At 49.6% G+C, this 19578-nt stretch overlaps 1 protein-coding gene across 1 annotated transcript in view; it reads left to right on the top strand.

Moving 5' to 3' along the window:
• Nucleotides 1–19578, top strand: part of CDH1 (cadherin 1, type 1, E-cadherin (epithelial)) — a 59779-nt gene that overhangs the window by 26582 nt on the left and 13619 nt on the right. The window contains exon 3 of the mRNA XM_004690438.2: nt 16463–16683. Coding sequence (XP_004690495.1) covers nt 16463–16683 — 221 coding nt within the window. The remainder of the gene's footprint in view (nt 1–16462; nt 16684–19578) is intronic.

Raw genomic sequence — 19578 nt, 5'->3', positions numbered from 1 at the left:
CTCATGGCCACAGCAGGGGCCCGCCCGTCAGCTTCAGTAGCATGGCCATCTTGGGTGGCCCCTGTCTTCAGGGTTCATCTGAAGCCCCTATTCAAGGATTGGCTCTGGGGCATTCGGCCCTGCTTGGGTTCTGGTTAGATGTTCGGGGGAGGCAGACCTCATTTATTCATTCAGCAAATAACGGTTGAGGACCTACTAAGTGCTCCAAGGTGGAGGTACAGGAATGAAGGCGACATTTAGGCAAAATCCCTGTCTCACAGAACTTAGGTAAAGGTGTTACCACAGCGGGACTCTCCTGTACCCCTAAACCTGCTCACTCTAAATAGGTTCTGCCATCTGCTGCATCAAGACAAAACGTACAAGACCTTTAATGGAAAGGAACTTAGTGTGCAAGATAGAAAAGATAAAGAATATAGTCTCTAAATAGAACACCTGAAGTTACCCACCCCCTCGTGGGTAAAAGTCCACCCAAAAGGGATGGTCCCAAAGCAAGGCCTGAAAGCCCGCCACAGGACTAAAGCTCCTTCTGGCCGGGACCCATAGAAAAGGGTCATAATGGCCAGACAAGTCTGGGAGGAAAAGAGCAAAAACAAAATCAATAGAAACACTGCCATAGTCACCTCCCCACGGGTCTCTCACCCACGTCTGTTTCACCCAGTCTAGGGTCAAGAAACATGAGCTGCTTCTTCACATGCCTCTGCCCCATGTGTCTCCCTCAGGTCTCCTGGCTCCATCCTGCTTCCATCTTCTGTCTCCTCTCCAGATTCTTCTCTGGCTCAGCTTCACCTTCCTTTTGGGTGGGGCAGGGAACCTGGAACCTTCTCCTTTCCTGGGGAGCAGCAGTGTCGATTCCAGCAGCTGCATGTGCAGTGGCCTTTGAGTGAAGGGAAGAGTATTGGGGGAGAAGCCAGTCTTGGGGCAGAGGGAACATCAGATCCAGACTTGGGGAAGGCACCCCAAGTGCTGACTGGAGCATCAAGCAAGGTGAGGGAGGGCAGTCTGGTGGCAGAGGTAGCCGGGTCTTAGGGAGCTGGGCTTTCATCCTAGAAGGGGCGTTGGCAGGCAGAGCCCTTCATTCTCTCAGCCTTCTCACCACAAAGTCTAGTCCAGAGCTCTTGGGATTCAGAACCTCCTCCAGGTTTATTCATCATTCTGGGGAGTGCACAGCTTCCTTGGTGCCCCCCACAGACATGAACTTTGGCTCAAATGAGAGGTGCTCACTGAGAGTCTTCCTGGAGGTGGCCTGAGGAAGGACAGACAGCCCCCTGAGGTCCCAAGACGGAAGGGGTAGAGGGTGGGGGAGGATGATGACATGCCCAGGTTGAAAAGCTCCCCCCAGGCAAGGGGCCACCGCACTTGGGTGGAGGAGGGCTGCTCTGGCGGGGTCTGAGTTCAGGCTTTGAGGAGTTGCTGCCTCCCCTGCAGGGCGACCTCACAGGCAGAGCAGGACCTGCCAGTTCCCGAAAAGATCGAAAAGATCGAAACAGCAGGGTCACCTACAGGCAGTCTGGCTGCCCTTGGAGACAGCTCTTATCTTCCCCACAGACCTGTGTTGTGTGTATTTGGCAAAAGGAAACTATTTTTGAAAGGCTAACTGAGGGGTTAGTTTCCCCCAGTTATGCAGCTGACAGGCACATTTGAGACCAGGACCCAGACTTGGCTTCCACGCGGGCCTGGTGGCCAGCAGGGCCCGGGCCCTGGGCGCCCGTGAGGTCGGCAGCAGCTGTTGGTCAGCTCTCAGCCTAAGACCTTCCTCTACATGGTGGCCTGGCCCTTGTCTCGCTCTCAGCTGCCACTGCACGCTGCTAGGAGCCAGCCCTGACCGTCAGCCCTGACCGTCAGCCCTGACCGTCAGCCCTGACCGTCAGCCCTGACCGTCAGCCCTGACCGTCAGCCCTGACCGTCAGCCCTGACCATCTTAGCGTTTGTCTCTCCCGCAAGTCTGTCCCTTTCTTCACAGAGGTCAACTTCTCACCCTGCCCCTTCGCCTCTGGACGAGCCCCATGGGTCAGTGTCCCTCTGTTAAAGCAGGACTCAAGAAAAACAGCACTCATCCTTTGAGTCATTAGATTCTAACCCGGAGAATGTACTTCCCAAACCATAAACAGAATTGCACGAACTGGGCAGACCCCCTCCTGTCTCGTGTCTTATTTCTGATGATGCCACTGAAGAGTCTGCACCAGGGGTTTGGGGACCCACATGTAGGGCCAGCCCCTCGGAGCCAGCCATGAAACGGAGCTTCTCCTTGTTCAACCTTCTCTGTAAAGAAAACGGTTCCTGAAAAGATAGGAAAATAAACATGAACCACCTTAAATGATAAGAATCTAAAAGCAAGCCTCCCACCTGCCTTTTCACTTCCTCCATCAATAGTTCACCTCCTCAGAAGCCTGTGCATTAGTTCCTTGAAATCTAAAGATAATCTAAGTACGTTCTCTTTCCGGTCTTGCTTTCTCTTGAAGCCAAGTGCCTGCCATCTTGCACAGAGCTTACTCCATTCTTAGATGTGCTCTGGCGACCCTCAGTTTCTGCCTGGTTTTGAATTGAGTCAATGCCCACCACTTAATTAACCCATTCTCTGTTGACATATTTCTGCTTTTTTTTTTTTTAAGATTTATTTGTTTATGCATACAGAACTGGGGTACAGGCCAGAGATGCAGGGGCGGTGATAGGATTCACCAGAGACAGAGCGGGGAGCAGAACAGGCTGGCTGATGAAGTACACTGCTGAGGGGAGCAGTGGGCGCTCAGAAGAGGTCTGCTGCATTATGTGGGTCACCTGGGGGTGGGGTTTGAACTCATGCTGAAGTGGCTTTAGCTTCTCAGTGCTGTGCTTTAACCCGCTGCGCCACCAGGGAGGGCCCTCAGCAAGTTTTTTTTTTTTTTTTTTTTAAAGGTGATTGACATACCAGTTTTTTTTTTTTTAAAGATTTATTTATTTGTGCATACAGAACTGGGGTGCAGGCCAGAGGCTCAGGGGCGGTGAGAGGCTTCACCAGAGACAGAGTGGGGAACAGAACAGGCAGATGGATGAAGTACACTGCTGAGGGGAGCAGCAGGCGGGTCAGGAGAGGTCTGCCGCGCCATGTGGTCACCTCCGGGGCAGGCGGGAATCGAACTCATGCAGAAGCGGCTTTAGATTCTCAGTGCTGTGCTTTAACCCGCTGCGCCACCAGGGAGGGCCCCTCAGCAAGTTTTTTAACTTGATAAGTGGGCACGATGTCCACATGACTATAAAAGGTCAACTAATGTGAAAAATAAAACACAGAAAGCCAGTAACAGCCACCCTCGCCCCCACGGCCACGCCTCTGGCCTCCTGGTTTCTGTACCTAAACATACATGCGTGCACCCCCTACCGCAAGCCCCCTGCACCTCTCTGCACCTTTGCTCACCCCACAGTGCTGTCAAGGTCACCCCACCTTGGCTCACACGAGCGTCTTCTGCTTCGTCGCCCCGTGGCGTCTCATCCCAAGGGGTCCTCGCCACGACCCGCTGCCACTAACATGGCCTGTGAAGATTTTCATGCAAGTTTTAAATATGCTGGAAGGACCAGGCAAGGGAAAGTGGCTCTCGAGCCACAGCCTGCAGGATAAGATGGGGACCGCTCCCCGGACAGGGCCCGTCCTGCTTCTTCAGCACCTGGGCCACGTGGCCTGTCCTCTTGACCAGCACGTGCCAGGCCCACATGGGAGCGATGAGTGGGTCTTCATGTCGCTGGCCACGCTTCTTGGAGGGAGCACCCCAGATAGCTTGGCTTTTGCTGGGGGCTTCTGGGAAAGCAGAGCCTGAGCCCAGCACGCAGAGCGAGTTCACCCCCAGAGCCAGAGGAGGAGACGTAGCAAGCCCCGGGGAGCAGCCGCCTTCCTGTCAATGCTCATTTGTTCTCGAGCATGAAAAAGGACGCAGGCCTCCATTAACAAAGAGAAAGCCTCCTCTTGTGAGCACCCCCGGACAAGCGAGCACTTGTTCGTGAGTTCTGGAGTCATCTGCGCGTGCATGTGACCGAGACTGCAGGGAGAGCCTCCCTGCTGCAGCCCTGGCCGCCAGCTGTTCTTTGCGGCTGTTTTAGGAGATTTGGTTCCAAAAGTGAGAGGCAGAGAGCCCAAGTTTTCCCGGCACAACCCACATTTGAAAATGGCGTGAGCCTCGCGTTTGTCCTTTGTATGGGGATGAGGTTTCCAGACTTTGTCCCTGGGTTGCTGAATGATGCAAAAGGCACAACTTTGCAGCAACTTTTGCAGGTCTTTACAGCCTGGGAGGTGCTCTGCTGTGCCCGCCTGCACAGTGCCCACGGGAATGCTGGTGTGCATCTCCTGGGACCTGCGCCCCACGAGAGAAGGTCAGGCTTGAGCACTGCCTTGGTGCAGCATGGGTGGGCACCTGCTTCGCCTTGCTCTTGACCTCCTGGAGCAGCTTTGGCCTGGCAGCTAAGCCAGCCCTGGCTGGTTCTCCCGGGGACTTCCTCAGGTCTCTGTGACCTTAAGCAAAGGTCAGAGGCTTCCCTGGCCGCAGGGACTCTGGCATCAAGGGATGGGGAGCAAAGCCCACCCACTTCACAGCATGAGGGCCCAGCACAGGAGCCTACCACTGTACTGGAGACTTTATTTATGCATATGAGAACTGGGTACAGGCCAGAAGGGTGGGGGTGAGAGGATTCACCAGAGACAGAGTGGGGAGCAGAACGCACAGATCAACTGACATACACTGCTGAGGGGAGCAGTGAGCCAGACGAGAGGTCTGCCGCGCCATGTGGGTCAGTGGCTGCGATAGCTTCATGGAGCTGCGCTCTAACCCGCTGCACCCACCAGGGAGGGCCATGAAGACTCCTGTAATTATTATTAGGAGTTACCCACAGCTTTTCCTTTCCCTCCCCACTTTTTATAACCCAGACCTGGGTGTTATTTGGCTCCTGGAATTCTGTCTTGATATTAGGACTCCTGGGGTCTTCCTCCTTGTAACTTTTTGTTAGATTCATTGCAGCCTAATTCACTTACACACCACCCACCCACCCACCCTGAGGGGACGTTTCTAAACACAGTTGGGTGACTGTGGCCACACCCGCATTTAGACATTTTGATGATGGACAAGGCCCTGGCGGCCTGTTGGCAGTCACTGCAGACTTCACCCCAGATCCAGCCACCGGGGGACCTGCTTTCTGTTTTTGATTTCCTAGATTTTTCATATAATTGCAATCTGTAGTCTCGTGTGCACTTTTTAAAAATACCCTGCCCTGCTTTCCTCACCCAGCCCCAGACTAATTGAAGCCAATCTCCAAACACCTCTCCTCCTCCTGGTCTTCTTTTCACTTAGCATAATGCTTTCTTTTAAGTTTATCTGTGCTGCTGGAACTTTGTTCCTTTTATTGCTGAGTAGCTACACGGTATATTTTTCTAGCTCATCATTATATAGGTTAATTCACTGGGCAAATGAAGTTGAAGTTGGAGAAGAAGTTCCTTGACAATATTAGTGTTCACATCCAAGTATTAGAAAACCTGGATGTCAAGGGATGCAGGTCGGGGAGTCAGTGAATTGGGAAGGGGGGAGACGAGGATCTGAGACATGTCAAGAAGTCACAGGGGCTTCTCTGTGGATGAGAGCCTTGTGCTTTTGGCTTGTCACCTTGCTTTTTTAAGATTTATTTATGTACACCAGAACTGGGGTACAGGTCAGAGGTGGGGGGTTTGGTGAGGGGATTCACCAGAGACAGAAAGGGAGCAGAACAGGCAGATGTACTGAAATACACTGGGAGAGGAGGTGAGGAGTGACAGGAGAGGTCTGGCGTGACTGTGGGTCAGCTCCCTGGCCAGGGATTGAACTCATGCTGCAGTGGCTGCGGATTTCTTCATAGTGCTGTGCTTTAGCCTGCTGCGTCAGCGGGGTGGGTGGGCCCCCCCCCTTTTTTTTCTTGTAATAACTTCACTGATAAAATCCACACGTCATATATTCGCACACATACAGTATTCAGCTGGTTTCCAGCATATTCACAGAGGGATGCAGCCACAGTGCGAGAGCATATTTATCAGCCCCCAAGGGAACCCCTCCCTCTTAATTGCCACCCTCTGGTTCCTCCCACCCTCAACTCCAAACCTTAGGCAGCCATTAACCTCGTATTGCGGACATTTCATGTAAACCAGATCCTGTAATAATGTTGTGTGACTGGCTTCTCAGCATGTTGGCAAAGGTTCGCCAGTGGCATAGCATGTGTCAGAATTCACTCTTTTCTTGCTGAGTAATATTCCATTGTAGGGATCTATTAACCTTTATTTATTCATCAACTGATAGATGGTTCCACTTCTTAGCTTTTATGAATCATGCCATGTCATAGTGTCGTCACTTGTTTTCTACTATATACAAATTACTGCTCGTAAATTTAAATTTGGGGAAGACTATAGATGTGGGTGACCAAGCACCCTGATAATGAGTTACACGGGGAGTTACTGTTGTCAGACAGGTAGCTGAGGGGGAGGCGAGGGGGCTTAACATCCAGATCAGGATGTGGATATTGGTCCTTGCAGGGCTGAAGACTGGGGGTTTTGGAGTCAGCCTAGTAGATTAGGGTTTGATCCCAGCTCTACACCTTTGCTGTGTGACCTTGAGAGTGACCTAACAGCTGACTCCTGGGCTGATAAAACTTGGGAAACCAACACTTCCTCACTAGTTGCTGTGGTAATGTGAAGAGCTCTTAAGGGCAGCCAGTCTAGAGCCATTCTCCACCCCACTGGGTGCTCTCTGGGGGTGCCCCAGGCCCAGCCATGTAGATCCCAATTCAGTTTGCCCCGGGGCAGGAGCCAATGCTACACACACCCAGGCAGCTCCAGCAGTTGTTATTTTTTTAGATTTTGATATCTCTCTCTATATATATTTCAATAATATAATAGTTTACTTTTACATCATCTTGTACCTTTTTCCATCTCAGTTGTGATCCCCGTGGGCTTCTATCACCAAATCACCCATGTGCCATCACCATAGTCCAGATTTCGATATATTTTTTAAATATTTATTTATGCATATAGAACTGGGGTACAGGCCAGAGGGGCAAAGGGTGAGAGAATTCACCTGAGACAGAGTGGGGAGCAGTCCAGGCAGATCGATGAAGTACACTGCTGAGGGGAGCTGCGGGTGGGTCAGGAGGGGTCTGCTGTGCTGTGTGGGTCAACTCCTGGCTGGGGATCACTTGCTGCAGTAGCTGTGGCCAGCTTGCAGTGTTGCATCCTAACCTGTTGTTAGGTAGGCCAGCCCCAGCAGTTATAAAAGAGCCCTGAAGGGTCCATGTGAGAGCCCCAGAAGCCCCCATGAAAATGGTGTGAGAGGCACTTATCCAACGTAAGACCAGGGGGCCCTTCCTGCTGCTTAGGGTCTATGACACAGAGTTGGAGGGAAGGGATTTTAGCTAGAACTGGGAATCCTGTGCCCTCCTTGTCCTCTGGGAGCCCGGCAGAAAGGAAAAGTCAGCAGACTGGAGTGAGTGGGAGGCCTTTTTCCTAATCAATAAGCAAACATCTCCAGCGCTTGCCCAACCTGGCCACAGGAATGTTTCCTGGGTCACAGCCCTGGGCCCAGATCGGTTACCACCACTGTGTTTCGGCAGGCGGGTGAGTGTTAGTGACCTAACCGTATAGGCAGAAGCCGGGACAGGAGAACTCTCCTGATTTGGCGTGAAAGCCACAGGCCTGGCCATCCCCCTTGTTCTTCATTCCTGCCTTCTGCCAGGGCGGGAGTCCCGCGCCCACCTCTGCTGTCTGCTGTCTGCCTGGGCGAGCTCTTCCAAGGAGGAGCTCCTCCCTTTGCTTCCCCTCCTCCCATTCTAAAATGGAATTGGAATGAGATTCCTGGCCTGCTCATTCCACACTGGAGGACTGAAGCCAAGCCAGGTCTCAGATGTAGGAGGAACAGCCCCAGCAGGTGGGTAGGGAGCTCAGCCTGGGGCAGGTTTTATCCATGGACTGGAGAGGCCTGGAAAGGTAAAGGACTTGAGCTCAGTTCTGGTGTGGCCTTATTCTTGAGCAGGATTAGGGCCCTGGGGAGGCCTGGGCTTGTAGACCAGGGGAGCAGGACCCAGCGCTGTGCCCAGACCTCGGGGACCCAGCTCCAGGAGGCCGGGAGCAGCCAGCTGAGTTCTTCAGCACCTGGACGGGCCCAGCTCCCAGTAGGCGGTGAGGGGTGGTGGGCACCCTCTCTCAATTGCTTCCCACATTGTACCTGGCTCGCTGCCTTGCTCTGACTTGCAGCCAGAAGCGAGAAGTCTCTCTTCACATGCCCCCTTCCGAGGTCTCCCCTAATTGCTGCCTGAAGCCCTGGGAGAACCCCCTTACCTGCTTGTTTTCCTGTTACACTTTCATTCCCGACACATGAGGGCAGGGTCCCCAGGGGTTCTACCTCCCAGGCCTCAGGATGAACCATGCATGGGAAGGAGCAAGAGCCCAGTTATATTAGTTGAAGGAAGAACCTTTGAAGCAGCCCCTGGAAGAGGATGAGGCGGCCTCGGTGCCACAGACCTGGAAACCGACTCCAGGGAGTGAGTCGTAGCCTGTGCTTGGTGGCCTAGAAGAGCTAGGAGCAAAATGGGGAGGTTGAGGGTGCTCACCCCTTTGTTCCCTGTGCCCCTGCAGGGGCTGGGGCTGTATTTTGGGTCATCAACAAACTGTTTTGTCCCTGTGTCCCGCCCCAGTCATTCCCCAGATAAGGGCCTGAGGAGGACTTTGCTCCCTGCTGCCCTCCGGGCAGTGTTCGTGCCTAACACCTGCTCTCAGGGTGCAGGTTAATAAAAGACAGAGACCAGTGGTAATTTATCTGAGGACGCTCGACTGGGAGGGATTCGGTCAACTTCATGAAAGCAAATTCCTGGGGTCAAGTTATATTTGACGGGGTACAGAAGCCCCAGCCAAGGCCCCTAGAACACAATACACGGGCTTTGTGGACACAACCTCTGTGTTAGACAACATGATATTCCAGGCTGCTTATTTTTCCCAGGAAACTTTTAGGGTTTAAGCTGACCAATAAGAGGAACTCTTACTTCACTAATACAACATGGTGACCGAAAGCAGAACATTCTTGAATCTGAAGGTTAAAACTTCCTCCTTCATTTGGCTGCCGGTGGTCTGATCCCCAGACCAAGCCTTCATCCAAGGACAGAGAGGAGGGGGCTGGGGGACTACTCTCCAGCTGTCCCATTCACCTGCCTGAGCTGACTTGCCAGGCTCCCTCAGGGCCCCTGAGGGCCCCCCACAGCTTCTTCTGGACCCCTGGTAGTAGCGTCTGGCCCATGGCTCAGTGACTATACTCTGTTGGTTCACAGCTGTGCAGCTTGGCCAAGTTCTCGCTTGGCCAAGTTCTCACCTGAGCCTGAGTTTCCTTGTTTTTAACTGGGCTCCTGAATGCTGCAGCTGTGCCTCTTGAGGCTCTTAGCAGAGTTGTTCATCGCATTCAGTAGCAAATGGACACACTCAGCTAGTGACTTATCAGTGTCACAGAGGTGCAACTCGGTCTCCTCAGTATTCCCCAATTGCGGACTCAGCTGGTCTTTATCCCGCTCTTTTTTTTTTTTTTTTTAAAGAACATGGAATTAAATGTAGAGCATGGGCATGGGTGCTCCATAAACACCCATCAAAGGAGGACATTCCAGAAACACTCACCTGGTGCCATGTGAGGAAATGGAGATTGGATTAGGCCTTTGGGGCTGCTCTGCTCCAGCCAGCAGGAAGCTGCTGCCTCCTTAACTTAGCATCCTTCTCCCAGAATTCCTTTGGCCCATCTTTTTCATCTTCAGCACTGAGGTTGGAGACCGAAGCCAGTGGTTTGGGGGTAAGCCATGGCAGTGGGGACCCCCAGCCCCCAGGAGCCTCAGAAGTTTCTCTGATCTTGCCCTTGAGGTCATGTATGACTTTCTCCTCCCGAGGCTGAGTGCTCAAGTTCAAATGGTCCTTGAAAGAATGCTAAATGCCGTGTGCTTTGGTGCAGCGTGGGAAATGCCCGCCGGGAGGGCAGCAGGCCATAATGTGGGCCTTTGTGTGCGGGCAGGGGAGCCGCTCCCCGCCAGACTTACTTCTAAGTCACTGGGTCGCCCCGCTGGTTACCAGATAAGTCGGCTCTGGTCAGCCCGCGTTCATGGCCGGGCTGCACCTTTCAATCTCAACTTGGCCCGAAAGCATAGTGAGGTTTCTCCTACCCACTCAAATTCCAGCGCCTGGCCGGCAGGGGTGGCAGGGGTGGAGGGAAGCCGCCTTGAAGCGGGATAGGGGCAACTCAAGCGAGAATGCTGCCTGCTGCCCGCACTTGGGTCTCATTTGTATTTGAACTTGATCCTGGAGTTGAAGTGCTGTGGCCACATGTGCTGGGCAGGGGCTGCCGGTTTTTTTCCTTGTCATTTTCCAGCGTGTGTTAAAGATGCTTTTCCTTTCAAGTTATTTTTCAAATGCCATTCACCGTCATTTTAACAGCAGGGTAATTCAAAGATGTTTAAGGAAGATATGCTTTAAACACAAAAACCTCCCCTTTTACCCTCTTCCAGCCCCCCTGTCTTCCCTCCCACTTGCACTCCAATTTCTCTTAACCCCGTGGAGTGCAGAATTCCATACTGTTCTGGAATGTCCTTTTCATGTTTTCTTGTTTCTCATTATGTCTTCCTTTTCTTGGTATTGGAAAGAATATCCTTATTTTCCTTATGGGAACAAGGGGCCCTGACTTTGGAGTCAAGACACTCCTTCCTCCCCCTCCCCCCACCCCCCCCCAACCAGGGCTAGTTATCTGAGCCAAAGGTTGATTGGAGATGTGGGGGGGGTTCAGTCAGAAAAAAGGGCATAAAGAGTCAGTGCCAGGGTCTGGCTTGCAGCGAAGCCTGAGACAGCAGGTAGAAGATAAACTCTTCAGCTGTCTGGGTTTCAGTCCAGATTAATACTTACTAGCTGTCTCAGTTTCCCTGTCTGAAAAAAGGGGATGACGGGGGCAGGGGGGGCTCTTCCTAGGGGGTGCAACAGGTTAAAGCACATTGTTATGAAACTCTCGGAAGCCACTTCAGCATGAGTTCAATCCCCTGCCTGGGAGCTGACCCACATGGCGCGGCAGACCTCTCCTGACCCACCCGCTGCTCCCCTCAGCAGTTTACTTTGTCCATCTGCATGTTCTGCTCCCCACTCTGTCTCTGGTATTCGAATCTTCTCACCCACCACACCTCTGGCCTGTACCCCAGTTCTATAGGCACAAGTAAATAAATCTTTAAAAAAGTGGGGGTGGAGTCCTGGATGATACTAGCTCAAACATTAAATGAGATGAATTATAAGTGCTGGTCCTTGATGTCTGACACGCATTAAATGATCAACAAGATAGCCCATGGAGGGGATGGGAGCTCTTCATTGAGGCTGGCATCGCCATGGTGACAGGGCTTTGGGTTCACTGGGCTTTGGGTTCTAGACCATGTGGTGAGATGATAGGATTAAGGGAGGAGGGCACCCTGCTGCATTTGTTTAACTTTTTATTATGAGAATGGATGGACCCTGCCTCTGTGTCCCAGGGCAGCCTCTGCTGTGGCCCAGACACTGCCCAGCCCTGCCAGGGATATAGGAGCTTCCCAGAGCCTGGTGGGAGCTGGAAATCCCCTCAACCTTTCCTATAATTTCTGTGTAACCAGCCCAGGATCAGGTTGCACAGAAAGGTAATGGGCCTTAATGAGCACCTGGGATGCAGGTCCCTCCCGCACACCCCTCCCCCCTGTCGCTGCCCAGTGGGCGGCCGCTAAAGACTAGATGCTCTGAGCAGGTTGTCTTGCGTCAAGGTATTTGCAAAGCCATTTTCATCTCAGTCCGCCACCCCAGGCAAGTCCATTCATGCTTGTCCCAGCTCTCGCTGCCCTTGGGTGGAGAGGAATTCAGCAGGATAAAATGGCTTCTTGTTCTCTGTTTACGTGATGAGCCCCCAAACACAGTCCAATTGCCCCATTTCTTTTGTTGGGAGGCGGAGTTGGGGGAGGGTTATTTGAAACACAGCTTGTTTCACTGGTTGGAAAAATCTGTTTGTTGAAAGTTAGTTTAGACTAAAGGGCAGTGTCTGTCCATCCTTGAGGGGCTTTGCCTTTTCTTGCTGTTGTCATTTTATGCTTCATCTGTTTGTGTAGCAAATGCTTGTCTCCCAGCCTGTCTGTCCAAAAGAATAGAAATAATTCTCTTTCTACTTGCACTGCTCTTGATTTTTCAAAATGTGACACATAGTTGTGAGTGTCACAGAGTCAGGACAGGGAAGGCTGGGCCAGGGGTGGTGTCCTTCCTGTGACAGCAGAGCCTGCAGGTGAAGTGTCTTGCTCACAGCCACTCAGAACACCAGTGGCGTCTGGATTTATAATCCAGTCATGGACACTGACACTGCACCTTTCTTGTGGCTCTTTTTAACATTCCTAGAGTTTCCCTACTTGCCCCATCCCAGTCCCCACAGGTTGGGTAGGCCAGCCCTAGAGGTTTGCTTGGGAGGTTTTTGTTTGTTTGTTTTAATAATATGTTTAGTTTTACATCATTTTGTGCCTTTTCCTGTCTCAGTTGTAATCCCTGTGGGCTTCCCATCACCAAATCACCTGAGTGCCATCACCATAGTCCAGTGCACTTCTCCCTCTCCCCCCATTTTTGATCCCAATCCCCACTCCACCCCCGTAAAATATCTCTGGTATATAGTTGCTGATTATTATTATTATTTTCTCCCCTGGCCCTTTATGCTATTGCTATGAGTAAAACCATCTGGTGTTTTTCTTTTTCTTTCTGGCTTATCTCACTAAGCATGATCTTTTCCAGCTTCATCCATGTTGCTGCAGAAGGCATGAGTTTATCTTTTTTGATTGCTGAGCAATGTTCTATTATGTTTATGTACCACATCTTTTTAATCCAGTCATCTACTTTTGGGCATCTGGGTTATTTCCATGTCTTTCCAATTGTAAATAAAGCAGCAATAAACATGGGGGTGCAGGTGTCTTTAAATCAGTGTTTTTATGTAGGAGTGGGATTGCTGGGTCATATGGAAGCTCCATGTTTAGCAGTTTGAGAAACCCCTAAACAGTTTTCCATAGTGGTTGTACCAGTTTGCATTCCCACCAGCAATGCAGGAGAGTTCCTTTTTCTCCACATCCTCGCCAACATTTGTTGTTGCTAGTTGTTTGAAGATGTGCCATTCTCACTGGGGTGAGGTGGCATCTCATTGTGGTTTTAATTTGCATCTTCTTTATTACAAGTGATGTTGAAGATTTGTTCATATGCCTGTTGGCCATCTGTATTTCCTCTTTGGAGAAGTATCTTTAGCTCTTCTGCCCATTTTTTGATGGGGTTGTTTATTTTTGTTGAATTTCATCTGTTCTTTGTATATGTTTGTGATCAATCCTTTATCGCTAGCTTTGTGTGAGAAAATATTTTCCCAGTCAGTGGGATGTCTGTTTGTCTTTTGTAATGTCTCTGGTTGTGAGGTTTTTATTTTTAATGAACTGCGAAGGACCAGCACTATCCTGTGGACCAGCTCTTCTTGGTGTGCCTGCTCTGTGGGCTTTTTTCCCTCCCTACATGAGACACCCAGTAAAATAGCATGAGGTTGCTTCAGATTTCTATCATCTAGTTTGTAGGTGGAGGCGAAACCATTTTTAAAAAGTATTCAAGAAAGTGCCAACCCTCTCCCCTTTGCAAAGCAGCTCTTTCTGCTCTCTCGCATCTCTGCAAGCATCTGCCCTTTCCTAATAAACCTGTCCTTTTAAAATTATCAAAAAAAAAAAAAGAGGGGGAGAGCTAGCCATGAGACTAAATTAATAGCTAGTTGCAGTTCTGCTGTTGTAAGAACTTTCTTGACTTCTGAGCCCCAGTTCATTCATCTTCCAAACTGGGAAAATTGTGTTGCTTACACACTAACTACGAAGCCACTATTGAACTTGTGGTCTCATTTGTTCTGACAAGGGTGGGGCTCTTTGCTTCAGAAACATTTGTGAGGGTGCCCTCTAGTGGAATACATGAGAACTGCATCTGGATGACCTGGGCTTTCTGGCACAGCCTTGTAAAGCAGGCATAGAGTGGGCCCTTCTAACAAAAGATCCCTTCGAAGTTCCACTGGAGAAATGAGGAAATTGTCTGAAAGGGAGGATACTAAGCCAACTTCAGAGCTTCGTAGGATGTACAGGCTGGGCCAACTCTGGTTTAGAAGGCTCTTAGGCCAAGTTTTTGCAAGGCTGGTCCTTCGAGTCTCAGCTGGACACCTCCACCTTAGACACCTGCCCTCTCCAACCAATGTAAATGACACCGCTCTGAAACCCCCACACTCCCCCCCCATCATTCTTACATCACCCTCTTTGTATTACAGCCAGCACTTACCACCACTTGAAATTATTGGCATCTGCACTTGTCCATCACTTCCATAGTTGCATAGACTCAACAAAACAGGCACCTTGTCTATGTGGTTCCCTATTTTGTCCTTAAGAGTCCAGTAATGTTTGGCATAGCTTGGTGGAAATTCATTTACTTATGCATTCAGAACTGGGGTACAGGCCAGAGGTGCAGGGTGGTGAGAGGACTTAACCAGAGACAGTGGAGAGCAGAACAGGCAGACTAAATACACTGCTGAGGGGAGCAGCAGGCGAGACAGGAGAGGTCTGCTGCGCCATGTGGGTCAGCTCCCTGGCCGGGGATCAAACTCCTGGAGCAGCAGCGGCCAGCTTCCTAGTGCTGTGTTTTTTTTTTTGTTTGTTTGTTTGTTTGTTTGTTTGTTTTACAACAGTTTATTTTTACATCATTTTGTACATTTTTTTTTCCCATCTCAATCGTAATCCCCGCGGGTTTCCCATCACCAAGTTACCCGTGTGCCATCACCACAATCCCGTGCACTTCCCTCCCCACCCCACCCCGTTTTTGATCCCATTCCCCACTCCACCCCTGCAAAATGTCTCTGGTATATGGTTGTTCATTATTTTTGCTATTTTCTCGCCTGGTCCATTATACTCCTGCTATGAGTGAAACCATCCGGTATTTTTCTTTCTCTTTCTGGCTTATCTTACTAAGCATCATCTTTTCCAGCTCCATCTAAGTTGCTGCAAAAGACATGTGTTTCTCTTTTTTTTGTTGCTGAGTAATATTCCATTGTATATATGTACCACATCTTTCTAATCCAGTCATCTACTTTTGGGCATTTGGGCTGCTTCCATGTTTTTCCAATTGTAAATAAAGCAGCAATAAACATGGGGGTGCAGGTATCTTTTTGAATCAGTGTTTTTGTGTCTTTTGGGTAGATACCTAGGAGTGGGATTGCTGGGTCGTAGGGAAGCTCCATGTTTAGCAGTTTGAGGAACCTCCAAACAGTTTTCCATAGTGGTTGTACTAGTTTGCATTCCCACCAGCAGTGCAGGAGAGTTCCTTTTTCTCCACATCCTCGCCAACATTTGTTGTTGCTAGTTGTTTGAAGATGTGCCATTCTCACTGGGGTGAGGTGGTAGCTCATTGTGGTTTTAATTTGCATATCCCTTATTACGAGTAATGTTGAACATTTTTTCATATGTTTGCTGGCCATCTGCATTTCCTCTTTGGAGAAGTGTCTTTTTAGCTCTTCTGCCCATTTTTTTTGATGGGGTTGTTTATTTTTGTTGAGTTTCATCAGTTCTCCGTATATTTTTGTGATCAGTCCTTTATCACAACTTTTGTGTGAGGAAATGTTTTCCCAATTAGTGGGCTGTCTGTCTGTTTTTAGTAATGTCTGTTTTGCTGTACAGAAGCTCTTTAACTTGATGTAGTCCCATCTATTTATCTTTGCCTTCACTATTGTGGCGTTGGGTCCTAGCGCTGTGTTTTAACTGGTTGCGCCACCAGGGAGGGCTCCTAAAGACTTTTCCTATGCAACTTTTATTCTCCCCCTGAAACAGATCCATTTCCCTTTTATGCTTGGGATTGCAATTCTGTTTGCATCAGATAACTAGGCATATCATCAGCACTCAATAAATATGTAGTTATTGGTGTCTTTTGTGGAATACTACAGGGACTGAATAAACAATCAAGGAGAGAGCTGAGGTGGCTTATTAAATTTATTTCACAAACGTTAATACAGTGCCTATCTTTGGGTCAGGGATTGTTCTACACACCTTAATTCTTGGCATCACGGCTTTCTTACATGTCCACTGTACTTTGGTCTTTAACTTTTAGACTCAGTAGGGACTCTATTGTATTTTAGTGCCCCTCCCTTGTTAATGAAAAGAAGTTACTTTCTAGGCTGGTTACTGTTTTCACTGTACAAATAGATGAGGAAAAAAAGAATCAGGCTGCAATTAAGTTACCCTGTAATCGTCCAGAACATAAATTATCAGATTGACCACTTTGACTTATCTGTCACCCAACTATGGTTTGATTTGTTTGTGCTTGTTTCGCATGGTGGATGAATTTTGAAAATAAATAAATAAATAATTTTTTTAAAGGGACTGTACTTGTCTTTATAATCTGCACAGTTTTCTAACTGCCGTGATTTATGTCCTGCAGTACATTTTGAATCTTGCACTGGTCAACCAAGAACAGCCTATCATTCTGACAACACCCACTTTAAGCTGAGCCATGATGGCGTAGTTACAGTGAAAAGGGCTCTACAACTGCGTAATCTGGAAATAAGCTTCCTTATCCACGCCTGGGATGCCAGCCGCAGGAAGCACTCCGCCAAAGTCACACTGAAGGCAGAAGCCCACCAGCGCCACCGCCGCCATCAAGTATGTTGGGGTGTTTCTTTCTTGGAAATTGTTCTCTTAGTGGGCCTAATCTGGGTTCCCTGCCTCGGCACCCTTCACATTTAAAGCTGGGTAATTTTTGTGTGGGACTGTCCTGGGACTTGTACCTTGTTTATCAGCATCCCTCACCTGAGTCCTGCAGTAGGCCCCCCCCCCATTTTTTTTTTTAAAGATTTATTTAATAATGCATATAGAACAGAGGTGTAGGGGCAGTGAGAGGATTCACCAGAGACAGAGTGGAGAGCATAACAGGCAAATCAACGAAATATACTGCTGCTGGGAGCTGCGGGCAAGGCAGGAGAGTTCTACTGTACCATGTGGGTCACCTCCCTGGCCGGGGATCGAACTTGTGCTGTAGTGGCTGGTCGGCCTGCAATGCTGTGTTTTAACCCACTGTGCCACCAGGGAGGGCCCTGTTTTTTTTTGTTTTTTTAAGATTTACCTATATATTCAAGAACTGGGGTACATGCCAGAGGTGGGAGGGGGTGAGAGGATTTACCAGAGACAGAGTAGGACGCAGAACGGGCAAATCCATGGAATGACACTGCTGAGGGGAGCAGTGGGCAGGTCAGGAGAGGTCTGCCGTGCTGTGTGGGTCACTTTACTGGCAGGGGATCAATCTTGTGCTGCAGTGGCTTTGGATAGCTTCACAGTGCTGTGCTTTAACGAGTTGTGCCACCAGGGAGGGCCGTCACTGGGTGCCCCATTATGAGAATCAAAATTGTCTTCATATAATGCCAAGGGGGTTCTAACTGAACTGATTCTTGACTCGGGGTTTGCATTGTTGGGTAGCGAGGGGTCGGCAAGACAATGGCAAGATGGCGTTACCTTGATCCTACAGCTAGTGTGGGGAGTGTGCATATCAGGGAGGACTCTTGTCTGGGATTAAACCCCAGAACTACCATTTTCTGCCCTGAGTAACCCTGGGGGAGTCATGAATCTGTCTATGCTTGAATTTCTTTATCTGTACAAGGGAGATAATAATGGGTACATAGATGAATATATATGAAATGGTAGAACTAGCCAAGGCATATAAATGGGGACTCGGGAATTGCTACCTGGCTGACGCCCAGGCCAAGGGTGAGGGAAGAATCTATTCTCTGATTCACTGAGCTCTTGTTTCTAGTAGAGAGGGAAGGAAGGGTAAGCTTTTGCCCACTGGACTATAGTCTTGACTAGAGCCTTCCCCGTGGTATTGGGCCCTGGGTCTGGCACCTACCAAAGCCCAGGAAACACTCAGCGGGCAGACAGGTGGAATGGCCATGACTGGAATATGTCTGTCCACCCAGGTTCTTGGTGAGGGTGTTTCTGAGGACTGTTACCTAAAGCCAGATGCCTTTGTCACTTTCAAACTGCCCCCACGGTGCTCCCTGCCAGATGATGTCTCTCAGGGCTGTTCCAGGCGTATCCTGCTCCCTGCCTGGGACAGTTAAAGTGCCAGGGCCTTTCAGGCTGGCTCCTGGTTTTCTCCCTGAAGACTCTTGATCTTCTCAGAATTTAGTAGCTCTGACAGATCTAATTTTTCTCCGTGGTATTATTGGACAGACCAGAAAAACTTAGCCAGACTGTTTAAACAGAGCTCTTTGGCTAATGTCTCAGCCGTCATTCACAAAAACTCAGCATTGGGAGTTGTTACTGGGTTGTGGTGTGTGGAAGACTCTTAAGGAACAAACAGAGCAAACAGAGAGCTGTCAACTTTTCCATCCTACCTCTGTCCATTTGTCTGTTTCTATGTCTGCTGTGTCATGAACAGGTTCAAACATATACTGTCAAACCACACATCACAGTGATTTGTCTTTTACAAAACAGCATTTTTCTTTCAACTTGAGAAATTCCAGGGGGCCCTCCCTGGTGGCACAGGGGTTAAACTCTCAGCGCTACCAAGCTCTCTACAGCCACAGCAGCCTGAGTTTTATCCCCGGCCAGGGAGCTGACCCACATGCTCAGCAGACCTCTCCTGACCCGCCCGCTGCTCCCCTCGGCAGTGTGTTTTAGTAGATCTGCCTGTTCTGCTCCCCACTGTCTCTGGTGAATCCTTTAACACACATCCCCCACCTAAACTCTGGCCTACACCCCAGTTCTTATATGCATAAGTAAATCTTAAACAAGCAAAAAAAAAAAAGTCCAAGGGAAAATGGTGGCAACAGGGAGATTTTAGAGTCAACAGGAGCCCAGGTTGCTCCTTGTCTTTCTGTTCTGTCTCCCCCGGCATGTAGCTTCCGCCCTCACGGAGACGTCATTATCCAAATGTGTTGGTGCTGCAGCCATCACACCTTTATTTTAGGTGATAAGGAGTAAGGGGGGCGTGTCTGATGTGTGCGAAGTAAAGGGTACAGTGTGCTGTGTTCTGCCTGCACATACTGCATACTAAAGATAGAAAATATGGAAACCATTCAACGAGGAAGGAAGAATGGACTGTGGAGTAGTAGCTGGCACCTCTGTTGTCCTTTTTTGAGATTCACTTTCATCTGTCTTGAGCTCACAGGGCCCTTGCAGAGTCAGGTCTGGTCTGCATTAGGAGGGGGGGGCACCATCTTAAACCTTTTAATTCCTATAAGAAAGATCTCCTAGCTATCCAGGCATGTTGCTGGGTACCCGGGAGTACACAGTCTTGCCAGGTTTCCCTCAGTAAAGATGGTGGGAGAGGAGAGGCTAAGGCTAAATCCACCCTTGCACCTCTGTCTCTTGGGTCAGTCTGGCATCTTGGTTTTGCTTGAGGGATGTATGCCATGCTCAGTCTGTGTAGGAGTGATGCCTTTCACCTCACACACGAAGATCTTCATGTTGGTTTCTCAACCCTTGTGATTATCAGAATTTACTATCCTCTGAAAGTCCTCTGCTGTCCTCATGTCGGCAGGGCAGACTCTTCCTCTTCCA

This window comes from Condylura cristata, unplaced genomic scaffold (genome assembly GCF_000260355.1).
Source record: "Condylura cristata isolate star-nosed mole 26May11 unplaced genomic scaffold, ConCri1.0 scaffold00028, whole genome shotgun sequence".
NCBI classification, from domain to species: Eukaryota; Metazoa; Chordata; class Mammalia; order Eulipotyphla; family Talpidae; genus Condylura; species Condylura cristata.
The sequence above is the reverse complement of the archived record's forward strand: the minus strand, read 5'-3'. Positions and strand labels throughout refer to the sequence as shown.